Genomic DNA, 20,153 nt, shown 5'->3' with positions numbered 1-20,153 from the left:
TATATGTGTTTGCAAATACATAATTCATATTTGTTCAAATGTGAATATATCTTCACTATTACAGATATAGTTATATTTACGTTAATTTTATAATGAATAACTATTTTATTCTTCATCGACCAGCATATAATATTTACCGACAAACGTAATATTTTAATTAAGATACAGTTGAGTCACTCAGTAATTATCATAAACAAAATTGCAACAATATAGACACATGATTTATACCCAGAAATAATTTGCATATTTACTCGATTATCATCTAATTAGGATTAACAATTATCGAATGTAACCTGCTGACGACCGGATGTTGTAACGGTGTAATGAGGACACGTGCCATCTCGCCAATATGACCTGTCAGCAAAATTTTACATTGAATCATCAACAAATGCTACTAAATCGTTAACGCACTACGAAAGCTCGTTAATAAGAAATGGAATTGAAATAATGAAATCTTCTACAAACTCTTCATATTAATAAGATTAACATATCAAAATTACTATTTTAAAAAATTTTTCACTAAAATAAATATCTTACAGGCATTATAATGATCTGTAAGTCGAACGAGAGGATACAATAAAGAAAGTTCTTGCAATCTCATTAATTCCTCAGACTCTTCTAACGAAATCGACGTTATCTAAAAATACATGATAAATGATACTGGAGGTGTTCTTTTTCTTTTTAGTTCATCAAAAATTATTTTAAAACTAAGACAATCACGTAGTGCGATTCGTAGCAAAGTTGATACAAGACGAAAAATTTGTAACTGGCTTTTAGCTGCTCTTCTCCAGTAAGAATTTCTTACATTGGCATAATTTGTCGCGGAATTTAGTATAGTTTCCGTATAAATGCCACGCTGTTCTTCATTCCGATGAAGTTGCGTGGCGGCTTCCGTAATTAATTCGCTGAATCTAGCTGCTACTTGCTTCCATCGTATCAAATCGCCGGGCTGTAAAATAAAATTGGCATGAAATAATTGAAAAGAAAAATTTTTTTAAATGTATTCTGCGAAGTTATTTAAATGCATAACTTTTATCATACAAAATAAAAGCAGAGGAAATTAATTTATAAGAGAATAAAACATTTTAATTCCTAATTAATTAAACTTAAGTTAATAGAATAACGTCTGTAACATTAAACAAATAAAATAAATATATTATCACCGATAAATTAAAAAACACTGGCAAAAGAGCAATAGGTAAGGGAGATCCGCGCAGTTCAGAACACTCAGATGGAGGTCCTGATAAAGTCAAGTGTCTCAAAAGATTCAAGACGTCAATCAGAAGCTCGCCATGACGACCACCGACATCCTGTCTAATAAGTCCTAAAGCATCCTGCGCAATAACTTGTGCTTCTACCCCTGGATTGTCAGCTAATCAATCATAAAATATTTATTTAAAACTTACTTATATATCACATTTATAGAATATACCAAAAAGTTATTGAAATATCTAATATTGAAAATTAAAAAATTGATAAAAATCTCTGAAAAAATAGGCGAAGAAAAAGATTAATTGCTCCTGACGTCAACATTTTAATCTTGATATCTTAAGTTTGACATCATGATATCGTAATTCGGAACATGTGGTCAGCGTAATTCCAGAACTGGAATTTCGCTGACGATGAATTTATAAATATGTTTGTCGATAAGTATTGCGTTTTCGCGTTGCGATTTTAAACGACAAATAAGTTGCGATTATAAAAAATATTCACCATTATTATATTCTCTTATATAATTTAAATGCATTCTTAATTTTAATTTTTTTATTCGTCATTTATATTTACCGAGAATCAATTCTTGCACATGTTGCGGCATAATCGGCTTTTTTAAATGACTGAGAAAAATCTGTAAAGCCGCCGCGCATTCCAGAGCTGCATTGTTTGAATCTTCAAAGTGAGGCTTATGGCCTTTTTTTAGGGAATTAAGAATATGCCGTCGAAGCTCACGACGTCCTGCCCGACGAAATAGTCCTTCCACTCTAGCATCTTTAAACAAAAATTTTTAAAATTTTAAAACTTTATATTATATATATAATAAATATTTTGTGTAATGCATAAAATAAATTCTTACGTTCTTTCAAAAAATGTATAAGTTCTTTCACTGCATCCAGAGACTTTTGCGATATTATGTCATCACCTGTATCCTGTCTGAAAATTAAAAGAACACGGAAGTGAATAATGAGAGATATTAAACAAATAAGCGATTCTTTTCAAAGTTAACGGATGTATGTAAAAAGCGAGTAAATGATTTGTCGCAATGCAGAAAACATTTTTGTTCTCAGCAGCATGTGTCCTTGTTGCATCCTTCGTATACAAGTTTATAAAGAGCTGTAATAATTCCATTGCTCGAATCTTTTAAGTATGTCGAGACGAATTTTTCATCGCTATTTGTTATTTTATTTATCCGTGAGCGCGATCCTAGTTTGCGGATCGTCGCGAAGGGTTCCTAGAGCTTCCTGTCCCTCGTGCAGTCAAGATTGTCCAGAAGCTTTAACTGTTCAGCTACCATGGTAAGGATAATTTAAATATAGAATTATTTTTTTCTTAAAAAATTTCAGGACTCCAATTTTCAAAGTGTTAGAATTTCAAAAATGTCAGATTCGAAGGATTTGAAAGTACCAAATTTTAAAATTCAGACATTTAATACCAGAATTTAAAAAATTAAAAGTTCAAACTTTTTTTAATTATAGCCTGTTTTAAATTTAAAGAACAAAAAATTTACAAAAATGTTCCAGGCATCCAGGACAAGAATCAAATCTGCAACCAAGAGTTCTACGAGATTTTCCTGTCAATTCGCTCCAAAATTCTATTCACTCTAGTTTGATACAAGAAGGAATTCCCCAGGATATAACACGTGATGATAAAATTCTACCGAGTAAAAGTTCAGCGTCTTTTGGAAACTACAAGAGCTTCTCATCTCCACAAGAATCCGCGAGTGAAAATTTATTTTTCAAAAACTTTCTTAATAAATTTCCGAAATTATTAGATAGGCGGGAAATGTTTTCTCAGGATAAATCTACGGATAGATATCCTCTTGCTCGCATTCCTCCATCGAAACAAAATTTAAGATCGGAAAATATTTTTAGAAATCCTCGCAATAAATATTTCAGCTCCTCGTTAGAAGATGGAAACTTTCAGAATAATATAAAAGACAAAGAGGATCCTACGAGTAAAATGCTTGTCGTTTATCGTGCCGATAGAAATGCAGAGCCTTCAGTGAATTCAAGAGACGCTTCTTCTTCAAATATCCTACCACAGAGATTCATCCCGAAGATCGAAAATATTTTCCAATCTCGCCGAGATCCGATTTCTCGTATCTTCGATGCAAAAAGAAATGAAATCAGAAAATCTCCGAGTCTTGTTAGTCAACAATACAGCCTTACGTATCCTCGAAAAGAATTTAATTCCGCAGATTTCAGTCTGCCGGAAATCAAACGTGATCCTTATGTTCATCCCTTTGGAGATGTAAATATTTGGAAGCCGACGAAAGATGACGAGTTCTTGGATAATTGGGACGACATAAAATATTCATCACAGTCTTCAAATCTGGAACAGTTAAAGCAAGCTGAAAATAATTTCTTAGAAATGCATCCCTCGAAAGAACAAGAAATTATCATTGAGGATGAACAAATCAATAAGTCTTATATGCTTCCTCAGAATTTAGATCAGCAATTGATGGATAATGGAGAGTCCTTCAATGATTGGGACTCCCAGGAATCCGCAGAAATTAATCGATTGCAGAAAGCTAGAAATAATTGGCTGCAAGTGTTTCCAACGATGAGAAAGAATATCGAACATCTTGAAAATGAAAAAAGCAAGCATAAGGAATTCGCGGAGCAGGAAAATATGAATCAGGAATATTTTGAAGACGAGACTGTAAAAGATACCATTGAGACTAAACAAAATAGATATAATCCTTATGCTCGTCAACAGAATATGAATATTTGGGAAACAATGCAGGATGAAGGACTTTTCGATAACTTGGATTTTATACGCAAAAACTCACACAAGATGGATCAATTAGAAATGCATTCTGAAGAAAATAATGATAAGTACTTTCAGAATATAGGAAATGAAGATATAATCCTTGAAAGTAAAACACAAACTAATAATGATCGCGCACCCGTAATTAATGCCTATAATGCTTACATCCTTCCTCGAAATTTAAATGTTTTAAATGATGCGAAGTATCCTATCGATTCCTCGAAGATACAGAAAATACCAGAAACTAAAAATAATATATTACGTGCGAATCCTATGCAAGAAAGAAATGAGAGGTTCTTTGTAGATGATATTACTCAGAATGATGCGCATATCCAAGATTTGATTCCATCTAAGGATATGTTTGATGTGGATGAATATAGCGACTATATTTTTGACAAAAAGAATGTAAGAGATAACATTCAGACTTTGACGAAGCTTGATCCTGATCTATTAGATGATGTTGAAGATCTTCCACTAGAACCAACCGAATCGACATCGATAGAATCCCTTACAGAATTTTCCACACCTAAGCAATAATAACAAAAAATTGTTAGCATTATACGTGATGTATCATATACTTAACGAATCATCTTTTATCTGAATAAGTCTTTTTAATAAGTCTACAATTTTTTTTTTATAAAAATGCGTCTCAAGAAATCAATAGTTTTAAAGTTACAAACTATTTAAAATAACTACTTTAATGTATATATAAAGATAAATAAAATTTTATAATATTATCATAAAATAAAATTCTATTTTTCCTTTAGTTTAAGAAAAATTTTTAATTCAAGGGAAACTTGCTTTTTATAAATATATTTAATTATTAGTCATATTATTTAATGTTTATTAATTAATAATAAGTATATATATATAATTATATGTTTAATGCAATAAATAATATAATATAAAAATTAATAGTTAACCGAAGATTTGTTATATGTTCTGTTTGAAAAAGAATTTTAGATATATGTATATATTTTCTACAATGTGTAAAAAGAATTGCTTCCAACTTCATTATCATTCAATAATAAATAAAAAATCCAAAGAATATTATTTGTGCGGTTTCATTTTGTCTTATTACACTATTTTATCTTAATAAATTATTATCATTCCAAATTCAAGTTGTAAAAAATATACAAATTGTAGAAAAATTAAATATAAATAAATAAAAATTAATATTAAAAATAATTCGAATATATTTTTTTATAGACAATTATATTTAAACATTTTATTGTTATTTTATAAAAAATAATTAATTTTGTTAAAAATCTATCTTTGAACAAATATATTGCCGTTTGTATTTTATTAATAATTTCGTTTACTTTTTTTACGTGAATTATTTCTGCTCTTTAATAAATATATATGATCTTTAATAAATATATGAATGATATCTTTAAAATAAATATATGAATGAAAAATATAGATACATAAAGAAATATTTCCGAACATTCGTATGAATGAATAAATTGTATGCTGACCTATAAATTTTTTGCATGCAGAAAGCAAATACGTTTCTCATTGGATTCGTCAAGTTAGCGGAATTTAACATATAAGCGAAAAAAAGTGCGTAAAAAAATGAGAGTGGCGATGTATGTATGTGTAATCCTATTGCGACATGCATAAAAATGCAATTAAGTAATGCAGTTTTGCAAGTGTTTAATAATTATGCAGCAAATTGTCAAGCGTTGTTGTAATATGCGTATTTACTCATAAAAACAATTTACTTTACAAAGAAAAATTCAGAGCATGTATATATATTATGCAATTAATACAAATTTAAAAAATGTTTTATTACACATCTAAATAAATACGAGATTCTCTTATTACTACTATCCCTTCCATATTTTTATGATTATGTTATGAGATTTCATAGATTCTGTCTTAAATATTCTCCCATAAATGCTAGGAACTGTGTAATAAAAAAATTGGATAAGATTAAATAATTATATAAAAATAAGACATTTATCAAAGAACAACATAAAATACTGTTTAATTCTCTGTGCTGTTAATTATCTTCTATTTATTTAAATGTAAAATTAAGTATGTAATAAAAAAGCAATTAATTTTTTTTTCATTTTAGAAATCTCTTAAATAATATTGATATTCGTTGTTATTCTATTCAACTATTGCATATGTAATAACATAAGACACGAAAGTTCATATAATTCTGCACAAAATATTAAAATTTTAGGGAAAGTAATTTTTCATTCATTTTACCTATATAAAATGATGGTCACGCACGTTTCCACGATCACGCAATAACGAGGAGACGTATGTATATTGATTAATCATGCATTAAAATTTGCCGATGCATCGAATCGCTCGCATAATTTCGCAAGCAACGTGGATGATTTCGTCGTTACTCCGATTTCGCAGCTAGTCGCGGATTCCCTTAAAAAACCGACGCGCTCGTCGTGCTTCATCAGTTCAGTTTCGACTGCGATTTCGACCTAATACGAACAATGCATTCAAAGAGTTGTTGTGCCTTATTCCTGCTGGCGTTAGTCGCCTGCCAGGCCGCACCCTCGTCTAAGATAATCGAGAAGAAGTCGATCAGCGAGACGGAGACCAAGCTCGCCGAAGAAAGCCTTAAGCCAGAAGATACTGGTGCGGACAAGGATAGGGCAAAGAAGTCAACGACTTTCTGCGTAGAGCTCCGCTCGGGAAAAGAAGAGGTGGTTCCTTGTAAGAACCAGGAGCAAAAACAGTATCCGATTCTAAATGTCAAGACTCCTGACTACAAACCATATACCTTGGTGCAAGCTGCACCGGCACCACAGTATCCACTTTCGAATGTCTTGGTCCAGTCTGTGCCATCGCAACCACAGCCTCCTCAAGTAGTTGTTCAGCCGAACGTTTATCAAGTTCCTCATCCAGCTCCACAGTTCATCCAAGTTCAAGCTCAACCGCAACAACCCTCCGTTGTAGAACAAGCGCCTCCAGTAAAATCGCAACAGACCTTAATACCTGTCGCAGCAGCTCCTGCTCCAACGCCAATCATTAACATCATTCCGGCTCCTCTCTCTGCGCCCTGTGAACATCCACCCCAACCCCAACTGCCCCAACCGGCACCGCAACAACAGATTCACATGGTCCACATTGTTCAACCACCTCAACTACCGGAAACACTACAACCGTCTAGGCCACAACCGCCTAAGCCACAAGAAGTCAAACCGAAATTGGAAGTGAAAGAAAGGCCGATGCCACAGGTAAGAAGAGAATAAGTTCAGATAAATCTAAATATATATCAAAAATTATATATATTACAAAAATTAGAAGTTAGTAGATGATACAAATTTGAAGATAATTTCTTCTGAAAATTCTCAACATTTAATGAAAATTTAATTTTAGATATCTGGATAATTAAAAACTTTGAAAAAATTGAATTATTTAAATTAAGATTACTTATTAGCTTTCTAACTCTAATTAATAATTGTCTCTAACTGAATTAAATTAATTATTATACTATATTCCATTATATATATAAAGTCCGCTTGAAATTAACAAAGAAGTAATTAATTATTGATATATAATGAATATTCTTCACGATTTAAAACTTGCCGATTTTGAAACAGAGAGTGGAAGTTGCACCTCCTTCCTGCAAATCCGAAGTGTTAATTGCACCGACTCCCGTGGAATATTACTACCGCGAGGAAGAACCAACAAGACTGGTCGAGGTATGAAACGTCATATATAAGATTTGTCAATTAAAAGAATTATTAAATTTTTGAATTTGCATTCTTAAGAGCTCTCTTGTAATTTTAATTTTTTAAATCTATGCAAACTTTTTTTAATGACTATCATATCTCACAAAGCATCAATACTACATAAAATGTTTTTTTTTTCGTTCTAATATATATTCTAATATACATATATATTCATTGCACAGTATGTAGAAGCACCTCAGCAAGAATACGAATGCAGTTGTCGAACCGAACAGTTTTCGAAACCCAGACCCTACAAGCATCACGTAAAGTTATATCCCACCAGCAGCGGACCGTCCTATAGAGCCTCCCCGATTATGGCCATGCAATACAATCCCAGCATCATAGAAAGTGATGGCACATTGCCCATCTTAGCCGCACAGGCCAGAGAAGCGGTGAGTACCAAATGGATGTGATTCGGACAGTGACCTGACATACAACATTCACATTAATCTTGGGATAATAAATGAGCGATATCGTGCGATTTCGACTGTGCAATTCTTAGCAAAACAAGGAAACCTTGAAGCATCAAAAGATTCCTATTTACGCAATTCTATTCCTTTCATAAAGAATTTTTATAATAAAGAGATTCTTTAAAAAAGATCCGGCAGTTGAGAGACTTGAATACATAATATTTGTGGTTTCACGCACAGATTTAACTCTTTATATCCTCGGTGACCTCGTTAAGGAAATTGGACCAAGCGACTTAAAGATTGAATTGTAAATTTTGATTCAACGTCTACAACGTTGTATCGAATGTGTATCTTCAACAAAACGTATTTATATGTATTGTTTGTTTAAAAAATAAAAAGAATTATTCTCATATATGAAACCTTCTCAATTGTTTTCCCTTCGATCCTCGATTTATACTTTCCTATACTTTATATTTCTATCTACCGTAAATATTTCAAATATCGTGTTGCGTTTGGAATCTTTTGATGCGTATAAAGCGAAATATTAATCAAGCAATTAATTGAGGGATCCCAGCTACAAATGGAATGCTGAAAATTATATATATATATCGATTCTAGATACAAATACATCCAATTATAAAAAAATGAGACTTCTAATCTTTAAAAGAATTTAAAAAATAACTAAATATACTAACTATATTATAAAATACAATACACACATAAATAATGAATAACAAATTATTTTCTTTTTGCAGGAAGCAAGGCATTACAAAAAAAAGCAACCTATGCAACTCACGGTGCAACCCGTCATATATAATTATCCTCCTAAATATGAATCCGATTCGTATCAATCGCATCGTCCAACATATATTAGCCCTACCTATTCTTATCCTGTGACAAATTACGACTCTTATTCCAAGGAAAATACTCCCTATAGTAGTGTACCGCAGATCACCGTAAACGCAGGAGGACCATTTTATAGGAATTCACAAGATTCACGTGAAAATTTGGAGAATAATACAAGCCCACAAGAAGCCCTTTCAAATATAAACGATATCTCTAACAATCAAAAACGAGAGGCTAGCTCCATTCAATTGAAGAATGACGAGCAGAGAGAAACCGCAGAGACCGGTGAAAAGCATTAAGACACTTACAAAAACCGATGAAAATATAAAATGAGAAGAAGAATAGGACAAGCCTTTAAATCTTTAAATCATATACATATGCCGAAATAATTTGTTACTTGATGTAACACAAACACGTATTTAATAGCTATATAGACATCTTATTATTTACATATATCGTTATTAAATTGTTTTTAATTGTCTAATAATTTAAAAAATTTTTTTATATATACATTTGTAAATGTTGTTAAGAAATAAAAATTTTCCCTTTTAATAAATATGATGAAATATTATTTTCATAAATGCAATTTATAAATTCAAACACTCACCGTTTAGAGCTCTGCATTCCCATTTCTGTGATTTTCCTCTCTCTATTATATATTTTCCGTCCGATGTAGTTCTTTTTCAACATGAGACATATTTATACACGTGATTTGTTTTCTGATCATATGCTTATCAATTTTAGAGTTATCGGATTCGAGGTTGAAATTTTTCGAAACGTTTCCATTAGTTTTTATGAACAAATTCATGTTGTTCATTGAAGAATCTATCTGAAAATATTACACGTGACAATTAAAAATTCAGCACATAAAAAAATCATTAATTTTAGTTTAAAAATTTTTATAATATAATAAAAAATCTTATATATATATATATATATACATATTTTTTTTTATATATTTATATATATTTGTTTTTTAAATATTTAAAAAAGAGATTTGCTTTATTTATTAAGAAGATTTGCAGTATAAACTGAACAAATTATACGATCCATAATGTAAATATAAATGAAGTAATATTCTTATAGTTTAAATATTATGTTATTACAAGTCTTTATATATATATATACATATATCATTATTGAGGTGCTTGAAATTTATGGACGAAATTGTTCATTATTTCTTCTAAATTTGCTCCCAGTTGTTGGAAACACAATTTGTTTGTTGCTGGACATATTAGCGCTATGGCAATGGCGCTTATTGTTAAAGGAGTGAGCAACATCCAAATTAACTACATAAAAATTAATTATGATTAATTATAAATTAGTTGAATAAATTTTAGATACTTACATGAAATATCCAAGAAATAAGCAGCCATCCTATCAACACTGTTGCAACTGTGATGAAATACGGAACGTATTCCGGACGAAGGATGTATCGCAAACAAGGAATTTTTTCGTTCAAATCCACCAATATAGTCTCCAGCTGTAATATTAAAAATAGTTATAATAGCCTAATTTTACAATAAATTTATCTGAGAACGACTCACATCCATTTCTTCTTCAATAAATTTGTGGAAAAAAAACTAAAATTTTTTAAAATTTAATGCAAATAAAAAACTATATAATATAATATATAAGGCACTACATTGTGACATAAAAAATTCTTTTAATATATGATTTGCAACAGAAATAAAATTTTGTCAACTAATTTGATGTAATTTCGATCAATCGTACTGACGTAGCAATGAACTATCTCGCCGCGTTTGTTTTTACACGTTCATTTATATATACAGTGTATCTATTAAAATAATTTTGCACATTTTTTCATGAAACGCAGAATTTCATTCTTCTAGATTGTCATGCAATTTATTTTGTAAGAAAAAAAAAAAATATATATATATATATATATTTCATATTTATATAAAAAATTGTTTTCGCATAATTTTTTTATAAAAATCTTTTCTATTAATAATTAATTTTTGTTTATTGGCAATCAATCATATTTTTGCATGCAGTTGACTCCTCCATTGAATTATTATCCTGTGATTGATCCTGCAGAGGTTCGATCACAGGATCAATATCATAGTTTGCCGATGATGTAGTAGAACATTTGTCTTTTGAAAGTAAAATGTCTTCTGGTATTTCTTCAAGAACGCTTTTTTTGTATGGCACGAAAGGAGTTTGCGTATCGAGAAGCTGAGCCATCTCCGGCGATAGAGGAATTCTTTCTCGCTGAGGAATTCCTTCCGATTGATCAATCAGATACTGATCACATTTAACAAGTGCGCACAGTTTCTGAAACGCCGAGGACGTCATTCTTGCCGACAGGATTGTTAGAAGCTGTGCAAGACCAGGTGTTCAAAATTAACTGGCCACGGGGCTATTTGGCCCTGTGTGATCTTGATTATATGTTGCTTAATAAAATATTTATTAATAATTATATAATATAAAACTCTTATAGAGAAAGAGAAAATCGGAAGATTTTTAAAGTAGAAACATAAAAATATGTAATTTTAAAAATTAATTAGTAGAAGATTTAAATTGTCTAATTATACTCACAACGATTAAATTTGCGGACTGTCTCAATAAAAATACAGCTGTAGGATATATCAGAACAATCGTTATTTCCATCAAACGTGAAATGGCAGCGACGGAAAACAGAATACCAGACAACATCAATAGGCTTATAAGTTGGAAGAGTCCAATCAATGCCTATAAAATACAAAAATATTCCAAATTATTAAATTTAAAAAAAAAGGCTTTAAAATTCTGAAAGTCTCTATAAATATTTTCGTTTCTCTATTTAAAACGATAACATTGTATATTGTATAAATATAAATGTATAAATATAAATAAATAAACACATAAATGAATACACATACGACACGTGCATACATATACATATGATCTTTGAATATATATATCAATTGAATCCACCAAAAACAATTCTTACACAAAAGATCCACATGGTTAATGCCTCTTTGTGTTAATGAGAAGTCGTATTTGCAATTTATCAAATACAGACTCTTCGTATTTCTGCTGACAAAAATTCACGTTTGATTCGCATTTAATGATTTGCATTCCACATTTCCCGATTTAATTTCATTTGACGAATGAGCTTTTCTTAATTCTTCGAGAAGCTTTAACCACTTAATGTCACGAAAAATTATAATATTGCTAATTTATTTTTATTTCTACATGCTAAATTAATCAAAACGTAAATGCCCAACTTCACATTTATCGAAAAACCGACGAAATAAATCGTTCTAAAAAATTAAAAATTATAAAAATACACCAGAGAAATTTAATCTTGATCTTATGGTGTAAAACAAAGTTTTATATTAAAATAATAATTAACTAAATTAACTATTATTTAAATAAAAATTAACTATTATTTATTAAATAATTAAAGTTAATAATAAAACTCTTCCAACAAAACACACATATATTATATAGAATATTATCTAAATATCATATCATATTATAAAATATCATCTAAAAGTATTTCTATTTAAAATAAATTTTTCCTTACAATTGATGCACTAGCATTCGTGTCTGGCTCTATCTCGTCCATTGAAATTTAAATATCTGCATATTTATTTTTAGTATCTATATATTTATTTTTAAATTTTTATTTGATAATCTAAATATATCTTATTAAATATATCGTGCAAATTTGTTTTAAATGGGTTTTCTATTCTTTCTTCCAAGTTTCCCATAATTCGTGTTCCTGAAATAAAAAAAAAATATTATTGAAAAATGTATTATAATAGAGTTCATATATTACTTTAAAAATTATGTATATGTACATAATTATATATATATATATATATATATATATATATATATATACACATAGCATAAAGATTTTAATAACTTATAATTTAATTATCATACATCAAAGTGTGATTAATATAACTCACGTTAGCAATTTCATTGTCGTAAATTTCTTGACAATTGTGGATAAAATCTGCAATTTTTTCCTCTTTTTTCTTAATGTCTGTTTGTAATTTATTCTTCTTTAAGTATTTCTCATTGAAACAAGCTTGGTTTGCATCAAATTTGGCTTTCTGTTCCTTTTTCTCACTAATAACATTATTTGATTTTAATTATCGTCATAATTAAAGAATAGATGTGTGTGTGCGTGTAAAACTTTTTATTATTAAAATGTGTGTGTGTGTGTGTGTGTATGTATATATGTATGAATAAAAACTGAAGAATATAATATGTAAAGAGGTTCTCGTTAAAAAAGTGACTCTTAAATCAATCTTAAATGATATTACCTCAATAGTTGGTTACGCACGTTGAGCAATGGAACAATATCTTCTTCACGATGTAACTGTACTTTATTCATTTCTGTATCCATTCGATCCTTGTGCATTGCTAATTTGCTTTGCCATTCATTTGATATATTATTTGATAAATCAATTTGCTTTTTAATATTATCTAATTTTGTTTTCTTGTTTCTATATAAAATAGAATAATAGTGATAATTGTGTTCATAATATATACAATAATGTACAATCTAAATGTAAATAAAAACATACATCAGCTCTTTATATATATTTATCAAAGTAGAGAAAGTATCATTCATTTTCGGAATAAAATTTTGTTTTTCTCCAATTTGTTTTATGGATTGCTTTTTTTCCTGTATACCTTCCCGTATTATATCACGTTTTTCTAATTTTAATTTATATTGTTCCTTGAGTTCATCTAAACGGAATTGATATTCTTCTGGTGAATATACAACTTCTGACTTTAATTCAGCTATTTTCTTAGACATCTAAAAATTATATTGTACATGCATTACAAATTTATCAAATTTTTTTAGCAATAAAAATGTAACATTATTATGAAAGATCAAGATTCAAATAAAGATATTTACCTTTCCCATTGTTGTTTTAACAGAACAACATAACTCCTTAGCATTTTGATTTTCTTTTTCTATTTCATTTTTCATTGCTTCATATTGCAACTCCTTTTTATTAATTTTTTCTGTTTGTGATAGTACATGTTGTATATCACTCTCCAGCTAATATAAAAAATATATAATTTTATTATTGCATGCTGTGACAAAGTGTTAAAAGCAGAAATATATTTTAATAAAAATTATTTTTTATTACTTTCTTTATCATAGATGACTGATTTAATTTATGCTTAGCATTATTCTTAATCAATTCCACAACTTGAATATTTCTTTCTTTTAATTCTTCTCGTTGCCTTGATGTTGCTTCAATTTGATCATTCTTGTCATTAAATTCTGGCTTCTTATGCATTGCATACAATACAAAATTGGAAAGATATTTTGCATGTTTTTTAAGTCGTTTGTGTCCTATAAAATTTATTTGTAATATCAAGAATATTAATTATATATATATTATAATCTTTTTAAAAAATCTAAACTAAAATTTGTACCTGGATTAGTGATATCATGAAGATAAAAATCATTTAGAAATATCTTATTAAATATTTGTGTCACAACTGTGTGTAAGTTTATCAGATTGATTATATCAGAATCCTCGTAATACATCATAACAGTATATTGTTCTGGAATTAACTGAAAAATTTGTTCAGATAAATGAGATAGACATAAAAATAAAAATCCATGTGTGTGTATATGTGTCTTATTTCAAGAGATAGTTTATATAATCCGTGTATAACATATAAACAATTACATACAAGTAATTTATAAAGTAATTTATCTTACCTGATACATTAAGTTTATATCGATATAGAATTGTGATAAGAATGCCTTTAACAAATTCACAATATAGTCTTCTGTTGGATTTTTGAGATCTTCAATAGTCGATGGTAACGCAGCATCCAATAAAATATGATGAATCTTATTGATGGACAGATCCATGATTGATTATGTGTTACCTGCAAATTGATTTCAATAAGAAAAATAATTATATAAGGAAATAAATACATTAATAATAAATCTTTATATAAAATATAATAATGTATATAATAATATATATATATATTATCAATATAACATTTTTTTCATTACTTTATATAGGGTTGCAATTTAGCGAAGATAAAGGTAAACCTTGCATTAAAGGTCTTTGAAAAACTTACTAAATATTTTAAAAGCAGTTTTATAGCTTTTCAATACACTATTACTACTATATTCTCTTAGAAGTATGCAATTTTTTTCTCTACTTTTCACATTACACCGATCATGATGATTTACTCCTTAACGCTTTGTATTTGAATCTTTATATCATCGATCATGTAATTTTCTAGAAGGATCTCCGCTTCGCTGTGGCTGCACGTTTCTTGAAAACCAGACATAATTGCTAGTAAAAAAAAAAAAATTGTTACTAGGGTTATTTGGAAGGTAAAGTTGGACAACATTGAATATCACCAGATTATGCCGCATGGCGGTCGTGACGTCACTGTAGTTGCGTTCTAACATCCTTGCCACGTATTTTTGCTGTTTAAGTATCTCCAAGTGTCTCGCGCGATAACAATTAATTTAATGTCTTTTATCTGCTTGTCGCAAGTTACCTAAGAAGCTCTCGGCAGAAATGGGATTGTCTCATAGTGTGGAAATACCGGGAGGCGGAACAGAAGGTTATCATGTATTGAGGGTAAGGTGATCTGTCAAGAACATCTAATTACTCCAAATGTGTCATTCGTTTTTGGAATTTATTTGCATACTAAGATGTTGTATAGAAAGAACACAACATAAAGTATTATTTAATTTCTACTTATTTAGATGAATTCAGGCTCTGTCTGCATAATCCAATTTGTCTGCAAGTTTGACATATTGACTACTAGAAATGTCATTCATACATAATACATTTATTATTTTTTGACTCTCTTTAATATTATACATTGTAAAAAAAATTACAAGTTTGAACAAGATTCATTTCTCCATCCAATAAAAATGTTAAGAAAAGTCAACATTTTTTACAAGCTTTATTAATTTTTTATATAAAATATTTCCTTTCTCATTGAATCTAAAATTATAATCAGAGTAAAGTCTACTTAAAATTAAATGAATCAAATCATAATTTGTTTTAGTTTATGCTATGAAAAAATTCAGAAATATAAATATATACATAAGACATTTTATATATATCTCATATTTTCTTATAAATAACTTATTTGCTATGATTACTGATTATCAATATAAAGTTACGTATTAGAAATTAGGAAAATAAAATTTCATTTATAGTACATGCTAAAAATATTTTCATCTTGATCATACAATACAAATATATATATATATATATATGTGTGTGTGTGTGTGTGTGTGTGTGTATGTATATAATAAATATACAATAATGTGTATCTCTCTTTTTATAGGTTCAGGAAGGTTCTCCTGGGCAGCAAGCAGGACTTGAAGCATTTTTCGATTTTATTGTGGCAATTGGAAATACTCGACTAGTACGTTTAATTCCTGCCGAGATAAAGATGCTTATATTGTACAGTTGCAGTAATTATTGTAGAATATGTACCTATATTTTAAAATCCTGCATTTGCTCCTAATAGGACCAAGATAATGACACCTTGAAGGAACTTCTAAAGGCTGGTGTAAATAAGGAATTAACAATTACAGTGTATAGTAGTAAAACACAATCTGTAAGACGAACAAAAATTATACCAAGTATGACATGGGGTGGACAGGGTTTATTGGGCGTTAGTATACGTTTTTGTTCGTTTGAAGGCGCCAATGAAAATGTTTGGCATGTGCTTGTGAGTGTGTTAGATCTCATGTCAATTTCGTATAATGACATATGATTTCACAGTGGAAAAAAGGTTAATATTTGATTCTTAAATTCATAGGAAGTACATCCATCATCTCCCACAGAGTTGGCTGGTTTACAACCATTTACTGATTACATCATTGGCGCAGATTCCATTCTTCATGAAAGTGAAGATTTATTCACTTTAATAGAAGCACACGAATCACGACCTCTTAAATTGTATGTATATAATACTAAGGATGATTCCTGCAGAGAAGTAACTATTACACCTAATAATACATGGGGTGGAGAAGGAAGGTACATGGCTTTTCAAAAGCCTCTTTTCAAAGTCTCTGAGATACAATTAATTAATTATTAAAAATAATAATGCAGTATGTACATATATTATATATATTATTATATTCTTATAGCTTAGGATGTGGAATTGGATATGGATATCTGCACAGAATACCTGTTAGAAGTATACCAGAGCATAAACCTGCTAATTCATATGCGGTAAGAAAATGCATTACTCACTTGAATATGTATATATATGAATATGTATGTACATTTATGTTTATGCATAATATGAATATGTATGTACATTTATGTTTATGCATATATATGAATATGTATGTACATTTATGATTATGCATATATATGAATATGTATGTACATTTATGATTATGCATATATATGAATATGTATGTACATTTATGTTTATGCATATATATGAATATGTATGTACATTTATGTTTATGCATATATATGAATATGTATGTACATTTATGTTTATGCATATATATGAATATGTATGTACATTTATGTTTATGCATATATATGAATATGTATGTACATTTATGTTTATGCATATATATGAATATGTGTGTACATTTATGTTTATGCATATATATGAATATGTGTGTACATTTATGTTTATGCATATATATGAATATGTGTGTACATTTATGTTTATGCATATATATGAATATGTGTGTACATTTATGTTTATGCATATATATGAATATGTGTGTACATTTATGTTTATGCATATATATGAATATGTATGTACATTTATGTTTATGCATATATATGAATATGTATGTACATTTATGTTTATGCATATATATGAATATGTATGTACATTTATGTTTATGCATATATATGAATATGTATGTACATTTATGTTTATGCATATATATGAATATGTATGTACATTTATGTTTATGCATATATATGAATATGTATGTACATTTATGTTTATGCATATATATGAATATGTATGTACATTTATGATTATGCATATATATGAATATGTATGTACATTTATGTTTATGCATATATATGAATATGTATGTACATTTATGTTTATGCATATATATGAATATGTATGTACATTTATGTTTATGCATATATATGAATATGTATGTACATTTATGTTTATGCATATATATGAATATGTATGTACATTTATGTTTATGCATATATATGAATATGTATGTACATTTATGTTTATGCATATATATGAATATGTATGTACATTTATGTTTATGCATATATATGAATATGTATGTACATTTATGTTTATGCATATATATGAATTATGTATGTACATTTATGATTATGCATATATATGAATATGTATGTACATTTATGTTTATGCATATATATGAATATGTATGTACATTTATGATTATGCATATATATGAATATGTATGTACATTTATGTTTATGCATATATATGAATATGTATGTACATTTATGATTATGCATATATATGAATATGTATATACATATATATGAATTTTATGAATATTAAATATGTATATATTTTATTGATGTCAGGATCCACTAGTGACTCACTATATAATATTTTAGCACAAGTATAAATATTTGTATCTAAAAATAAAAACGTGTGTGATTAACAATGTGCATAGATAATAGAATAACTTTATAAATGCTTTTAAGACACACACTTTGCTATATATGTATATATTATTATATATTTCTGTATATTTTATTCTATGATTATTTCTATTTCAGAATGTAAAACTTGCTACACAAACTCAAGTAGCAACAGCAACGACTACTACAACTACTGTGGCAGAAATTAATCCAATTATCAATGCACCACCTGGTTTATCCATTCCGCCAAATTATACCGCTCCAATGGATAACTCTGAACACACTGTGAAAAGTTTGAGAAGCGAACAAGAAGTTAGTAAATTAGTTGAAAATATATCTGGATTAAATATACAAACAACACAGACAACAAGCCATCTCAATTTCACTGGTGCTGCTAGTAGCTACACACCAGCCAGTTCAGTTCCTCATACGTTTTCGAATCAGCCTCCTGTTAATTTCATACCTGGTAAGCATGACAAAATTTTAATTGTATTTCCTTATGTAAATAATTTTTTAAATTACAAAACTACAATCAAACTAAATTGTAAGAAATTAAGAGGTTTTTTATTCATAATTTCTTTCATGAAAAAATTAAAACTTTAAAATTTACCGTAAAATATATATTGTTAAGTTTTTCCTAAAGATATTTATTAACTTTTAGTCCAAGATGCTATTTTATACTTTTCTATACATATGTTCAGTAGAAAAAAAAAAAAAAAAAAAAAAATAGAGATTTTTAAATATCTTTTAACCATTTAACTATTTAAACTGTTATTGATTTATTGATTTAATTATTTAGGCACTTATCAAGCAACCCCAAACATTCCTGGTATGCCAACTATCCCAGTATTACCAACAGCATTACCTATGAGCACCAATTCTTATGAAGCAACAGTACCATCTGGACCAATTAATGTCCCAAGACAGCAAACGGAGCAGAATTTTGTTCAAGGTGCGAGCATAGTTAATGTTCCAGGACTGCAAAGAGAACAAAATCCTGTTTATAATGTAACCATGGCCACAGGCTTTAACGTGCCTCAATCTCATATTGTGACGACACCCATCTCACTGCCAGGAATGCCGCCTATCACAGTTAGCGCCTCTCTCCCACAAAACACTTCTTTCTATTCATCTGTTCAACAGCAAAACCAATTTTCACCTGATATCAGCACTACCACTGTCGCTCCAACATTGACATCGTCAACGTCCATACAGTAAAGTGCATATTCTTAAAAATTAAATAAAAAAGGAGGATGTGATTTTCACTTTAATAAAACATATTTTTAAGCATGAAATAGAAAGTGAAATAGAACTGGATTAATTTGTTCGTTTTAAGCTAGGGTATGATTTGAATCGATAAAATTAGGTTTAATTTCTTTCACAAATATCATGAATACAATATATAAATTTTTTTATGTATACTGAAGAAAATAATATAATTATTATAGTATTGTAATATTGTACATAAATATATAAAACAATTACAAGATCATAATTGTATATTGCAACACAAAAAAAAATTTCTTTCCTAATATTTATTCCAAAAATATATGTATACTATGTTCAATTTTCTATATATTACCCTACAAAGTTTCAATTATATA

General features: G+C 28.7%; 5 protein-coding genes across 8 annotated transcripts; 3 read left to right on the top strand and 2 right to left on the bottom strand.

The window, feature by feature from the left end:
* Positions 1-97: 97 nt before the first annotated feature.
* Positions 98-10,903, bottom strand: LOC145943135 (uncharacterized). Of its 4 annotated transcripts, XM_083050541.1 has the most exons (9): positions 10,495-10,903; positions 10,296-10,430; positions 9,555-9,772; positions 2,072-2,148; positions 1,786-1,986; positions 1,164-1,372; positions 806-949; positions 538-637; positions 98-354 (listed from the first exon to the last, which is right to left on the bottom strand). In XM_083050541.1, the coding sequence occupies exons 3-9, from the start codon at positions 9,635-9,637 to the stop codon at positions 263-265; spliced, it is 906 nt and encodes a 301-aa protein (XP_082906667.1). In that variant the 5' UTR covers positions 9,638-9,772; positions 10,296-10,430; positions 10,495-10,903; the 3' UTR covers positions 98-262. The 4 variants fall into 4 exon arrangements, 3 of the variants coding, with proteins under 3 accessions (XP_082906667.1, XP_082906668.1, XP_082906669.1); XM_083050542.1 differs by lacking the exons at positions 10,296-10,430; positions 10,495-10,903 and adding an exon at positions 10,076-10,159 and having other exon boundaries at positions 9,555-9,776; XR_014426485.1 differs by having other exon boundaries at positions 100-354; positions 721-949; positions 10,296-10,903.
* On the top strand, positions 2,336-4,619 carry LOC145943130 (uncharacterized). Its single transcript, XM_083050535.1, has 2 exons — positions 2,336-2,510; positions 2,736-4,619. Exons 1-2 carry the CDS (start codon positions 2,362-2,364, stop codon positions 4,519-4,521), a joined length of 1,935 nt encoding a protein of 644 aa, XP_082906661.1. The 5' UTR covers positions 2,336-2,361; the 3' UTR covers positions 4,522-4,619.
* Positions 6,392-9,503, top strand: LOC145943131 (uncharacterized). Its single transcript, XM_083050537.1, has 4 exons — positions 6,392-7,193; positions 7,560-7,661; positions 7,874-8,083; positions 8,857-9,503. The coding sequence occupies exons 1-4, from the start codon at positions 6,447-6,449 to the stop codon at positions 9,244-9,246; spliced, it is 1,449 nt and encodes a 482-aa protein (XP_082906663.1). The 5' UTR covers positions 6,392-6,446; the 3' UTR covers positions 9,247-9,503.
* Positions 10,904-11,916: 1,013 nt separating the features above from the next.
* On the bottom strand, positions 11,917-15,165 carry LOC145943132 (uncharacterized). The gene is made up of 10 exons (XM_083050538.1): positions 15,029-15,165; positions 14,655-14,827; positions 14,363-14,504; positions 14,071-14,279; positions 13,833-13,979; positions 13,495-13,730; positions 13,231-13,413; positions 12,871-13,033; positions 12,480-12,677; positions 11,917-11,983 (listed from the first exon to the last, which is right to left on the bottom strand). Exons 2-9 carry the CDS (start codon positions 14,808-14,810, stop codon positions 12,642-12,644), a joined length of 1,272 nt encoding a protein of 423 aa, XP_082906664.1. The 5' UTR covers positions 14,811-14,827; positions 15,029-15,165; the 3' UTR covers positions 11,917-11,983; positions 12,480-12,641.
* A 173-nt stretch (positions 15,166-15,338) lies between these two features.
* On the top strand, positions 15,339-20,044 carry Grasp65 (Golgi reassembly-stacking protein 2). Its single transcript, XM_083049701.1, has 7 exons — positions 15,339-15,543; positions 16,265-16,345; positions 16,451-16,654; positions 16,745-16,962; positions 17,076-17,160; positions 18,688-19,015; positions 19,349-20,044. The coding sequence occupies exons 1-7, from the start codon at positions 15,481-15,483 to the stop codon at positions 19,765-19,767; spliced, it is 1,398 nt and encodes a 465-aa protein (XP_082905827.1). The 5' UTR covers positions 15,339-15,480; the 3' UTR covers positions 19,768-20,044.
* The last annotated feature ends 109 nt before the right edge of the window (positions 20,045-20,153 follow it).

This window comes from Prenolepis imparis, unplaced genomic scaffold (genome assembly GCF_030444845.1).
Source record: "Prenolepis imparis isolate NDT839.2.m4 unplaced genomic scaffold, iyPreImpa1.0 SCAF_11, whole genome shotgun sequence".
NCBI lineage: Eukaryota > Metazoa > Arthropoda > Insecta > Hymenoptera > Formicidae > Prenolepis > Prenolepis imparis.
Note: the sequence above shows the minus strand (reverse complement) of the source record. Positions and strands in the feature narration are given on the sequence as shown.